Raw genomic sequence first — 5,000 nt, forward strand, 5'->3', positions numbered from 1 at the left:
ATGTCCCGTATAGTTCCGTTGCTGCGGGGTGACCAACCACACAGACTGGTTCGAGGTGTACAACGCCACCCGTGTGCCAGACTCCTGCTGCCTGGAGTACAGTGACAACTGTGGTCTGGACAACCCAGGAACATGGTGGACGGCGGTAAGACACACTTTACATTTACTGGTCTGGACAACCCAGGAACATGGTGGACGGCGGTAAGACACACTTTACATTTACTGGTCTGGACAACCCAGGAACATGGTGGACGGCGGTAAGAAACACTTTACATTTACTGGTCTGGACAACCCAGGAACATGGTGGACGGCGGTAAGACACACTTTACATTTACTGGTCTGGACAACCCAGGAACATGGTGGACGGCGGTAAGACACACTTTACATTTACTGGTCTGGACAACCCAGGAACTTGGACGGCGGTAAGACACACTTTACATTTACTGGTCTGGACAACCCAGGAACATGGTGGACGGCGGTAAGACACACTTTACATTTACTGGTCTGGACCACCCAGGAACATGGTGGACGGCGGTAAGACACACTTTACATTTACTGGTCTGGACAACCCAGGAACATGGTGGACGGCAGTAAGACACACTTTACATTTACTGCACTAGTGTTACTTAATTAAGTACAATGTTACGGTACTTTTACTCAACTTGAGTGTCCATTTTTCACTACATTTCAGAGGGAAAAGTTTACTAGTAACAGCTATTTCTGTGTTATGGTATATTGGTGTTACTGGAGTAAAAGCTTGAGTAAGTTGGTTTTGTTACTAGGCAGGCAACGGTTTCTGTTGTGCACGTTCCCCCACAAGGGAAATGTTTATATAAGAATAAAAGGAAATCAAATATTTAAAAGGAAAGGGCCAGTGTTGTCCAATGTAAAACTCAAGTCACTTCCTGACTTGCCTATAGACTAATCCAGAAACGGGTCTCATGGTCGCAGCTTACGTATTTCCTGTAGGCGGAGCTGACGTAGCTGCGGGGTAAACCTGCACGTCTTCTACTACATTGAATGGTAGAGTGATTGATGTTAGTCTGCCTCAAAAGTTACTCATTTACCTGCTTTTTACTAACACTAACATTACAAAGATGCCCAGAACATCGGGATGAACCTGTGTTGTTTATGGCTGCTCCAACAGTAGTAGAGATGAACCTGTGTAGTTTATGGCTGCTCCAACAGTAGTGGTAACATTAAAAAAAAAAAACAGAATGTCAAAATATCCACCGCGGTGGCTGAGACCAGAGCCATTGAGTAATGCCGAACGGATAGCGGAGCGGTCTTGATACCGGAAGGTCGCCAGTTCGAATCAGCTGTCCGACACGTTAAAATTACCACCGCTGAAGTGCCCTTGAACAAGGCATTGAACCACTACGATGAAATGTGTTCTATGAGCAGGGCCTGGCTGGAAACAAGTTATTGAGCTTAGCCCAGATACCCTGGGTAAATATAGTAATCATTTCATTTCATTTCAGGTTGAGACAAAGCAGTGAAAGGTCCTGGAAGATACATAACGTCAGTCTTACCCAATACCCAATCTTTCTGTTTTATGAACACAAGGCTGCTGTACTTTATACCTCATACTTTAAATAGGACCCTGGCCAGACATGAAGTGAGAAAGAGACGAACGTAGCCAAAGCCAACCAGGCTGTATTCCAGGTTAGGCGATCTATGGAGATTCTGATCAGGGAGGTATACCATCTAGATTCTAGAACAGGGCTTCTCAAACCTTTTCATGTCAAGGACCCCCAGATTGACACTTATTAGACCACGGACCCCCATTTGAAAAGACATGCCAGGGGCCCCCATAAGACATTAGGCTACAGACCCCCCAGTTTGACATGCATTAAGCTACAGACCACCATTTAATGGCATTTCTATCTCTGGGACCCCATTTATGTTGTAAAATCAGAGAGTGTACAAATGGAATCCTAATATCTATCATTTAGCTGGGGACCCCCTGGAACTCCCTCAAGGACCCCTAGGGTTCCCCGGACCCCACTTTGAGAACCACTGGTCTAGAACTTAGGGTCATGTGATCATTGACCTATAGGGAAGATGTACTCTTTGGACTGCAGAGGTTGTTTTTTTTTATTGATTGAAATATGTATTAACAGTTTGCAGAATTACAGTACATTTCAAGCACAAACTCAATACAAAGACTGTTAACTGTGAGTGGATGACCCAATTAAGCATTACACTTGTTTACAAGAGGGTCCACCTTGTTCAATTCATCAAAACATTTAGAGACGTACAAATAGACACTTCTAGTCAAAGAACAGAACAGGAATTCATCATAAAGGAGGTAAAAAGGGAAAAGAAACATATAGGCTACAGTGAGGGGAAAAAGTCACATGACCCCATCTAGTAATTGACCGACCCCCATCTGAAAATATGTTGTTCCAGGGACACCCCCCCCCCCCCCCCCCCCCCCGCCCCCAGAAGCAAAGATTTGAGTTAAAAAACTGAAACTCTGAAAGAATATATATTTGAGGCACATTTTTCAGACATTTTGCAGCTACAAGCTTGTAGCGCGGCACCGAGTGCCGCGCTACAAGCTTGTAGGTCTGCTATTTTTCAATAGCTAAAGTATAACATAATGCTTTAAAACACCAAAAGGGGTTCCCGCCCAGAATGGGTTAATCCATTATTGTAACAACTGCCGTGTGTATTGATTTTCTCACATGCTTGTCTCACAAGCCCGGGGGAAAAAGAGACTTATATTGTCAAAGCGTTCATTTCTCTTATTACTAATCCTTTGGGTCTCTTCATCTGTTTTGGGGACAGTTGGAGGGTTTTAGATGAATATAACAGGAGACATAGCTTTGTGAGCGAGCGTACATCATTGTTGTCTCTTAACCCACTAAAGGACATCTTCATATAATTGGTCCTCACTAACGCTCATTCTAATATGGCACCATTTTTGTCTACTCTGTATGCAGGCTCATAGGAAGGCTGTGAACAGTTCAGAAACCTACCTACCAGTGACACCATCTATGGGGAATTCAATCCAATCTAATAGAAACTACAGGCTTTCTATTCCTGGAGATGCATAATGATGATGTCACTGGTAGGCGGGTTTCTGAAGTGTCCACAGCTCTCCTATGAGACACAGACCAAGTAGATTTGTTTTGACCATTTTATCATGAGCATTAGTGAAGACCTTGAAAATGGGTGAGGTCGGCCTTTAAGACCTGTAGCCAATTCTACAAATGCCTTCTAAATTCTAACAGTTTTCTGAAAAATGTGTTGCTATGTATTTGGCCGCCGACCCCCATCTCAAAATATGTTGTTCCAGGGACACGTATAAAGGTGTAATGTTCACGATTTTTCACGAAGTAGCAGATCTACAAGCTCATAGAGATTGTATATCTGCTTATTCTGAGTATAGGGCAGTGCCAGCCTCATCCTTCTCTCTGTCACAGGGCGCTGCCTCAGGCCTCAGGCGTCCTGAACGAGGCAAACACACTGACATTCTGGGAGCCAGTTAACCCAGCGGAGCTCAGGACCCTGATGCTATGTATACAGTAGAGCTCTAGACCCTGATGCTAGATATACTGTATGTATGTATGTATACAGTAGAGCTCAGGACCCTGATGCTAGATATACTGTATGTATACAGTAGAGACCCTGATGCTAGATATACTGTATGTATACAGTAGAGACCCTGATGCTAGGTATACTGTATGTATACAGTAGAGACCCTGATGCTAGATATACTGTATGTATACAGTAGAGACCCTGATGCTAGATATACTGTATGTTTACAGTAGAGACCCTGATGCTAGATATACTGTATGTATACAGTAGAGACCCTGATGCTAGGTATACTGTATGTATACAGTAGAGACCCTGATGCTAGGTATACTGTATGTATACAGTAGAGACCCTGATGCTAGATATACTGTATGTTTACAGTAGAGACCCTGATGCTAGATATACTGTATGTATACAGTAGAGACCCTGATGCTAGGTATACTGTATGTATACAGTAGAGACCCTGATGCTAGATATACTGTATGTTTACAGTAGAGCTCTAGACCCTGATGCTAGGTATACTGTATGTATACAGTAGAGACCCTGATGCTAGATATACTGTATGTTTACAGTAGAGCTCTAGACCCTGATGCTAGATATACTGTATGTTTACAGTAGAGACCCTGATGCTAGATATACTGTATGTATACAGTAGAGACCCTGATGCTAGATATACTGTATGTATACAGTAGAGACCCTGATGCTAGATATACTGTATGTATACAGTAGAGACCCTGATGCTAGATATACTGTATGTATACAGTAGAGACCCTGATGCTAGATATACTGTATGTTTACAGTAGAGACCCTGATGCTAGGTATACTGTAAGTATACAGTAGAGACCCTGATGCTAGGTATACTGTAAGTATACAGTAGAGACCCTGATGCTAGATATACTGTATGTATACAGTAGAGACCCTGATGCTAGATATACTGTATGTATACAGTAGAGACCCTGATGCTAGGTATACTGTATGTATACAGTAGAGACCCTGATGCTAGATATACTGTATGTATACAGTAGAGACCCTGATGCTAGATATACTGTATGTATACAGTAGAGACCCTGATGCTAGATATACTGTATGTTTACAGTAGAGACCCTGATGCTAGGTATACTGTATGTATACAGTAGAGACCCTGATGCTAGATATACTGTATGTATACAGTAGAGACCCTGATGCTAGATATACTGTATGTATACAGTAGAGACCCTGATGCTAGATATACTGTATGTTTACAGTAGAGCTCTAGACCCTGATGCTAGATATACTGTATGTATACAGTAGAGACCCTGATGCTAGGTATACTGTATGTTTACAGTAGAGACCCTGATGCTAGACATACTGTATGTATACAGTAGAGACCCTGATGCTAGATATACTGTATGTATACAGTAGAGACCCTGATGCTAGGTATACTGTATGTTTACAGTAGAGCTCTAGACCCTGATGCT

General features: G+C 42.7%; 1 protein-coding gene across 1 annotated transcript in view; it reads left to right on the forward strand.

The window, feature by feature from the left end:
- Positions 1-5,000, forward strand: part of LOC306920928 (tetraspanin-4-like) — a gene marked incomplete at both ends in the record, with an annotated part of 105,913 nt that overhangs the window by 95,780 nt on the left and 5,133 nt on the right. Inside the window, one exon of the mRNA XM_079497918.1 lies at positions 14-145. Coding sequence (XP_079354044.1) covers positions 14-145 — 132 coding nt within the window. The remainder of the gene's footprint in view (positions 1-13; positions 146-5,000) is intronic.

The sequence above is a fragment of the Electrona antarctica genome (assembly GCF_951216825.1).
Source record: "Electrona antarctica genome assembly, chromosome: 3".
NCBI lineage: Eukaryota > Metazoa > Chordata > Actinopteri > Myctophiformes > Myctophidae > Electrona > Electrona antarctica.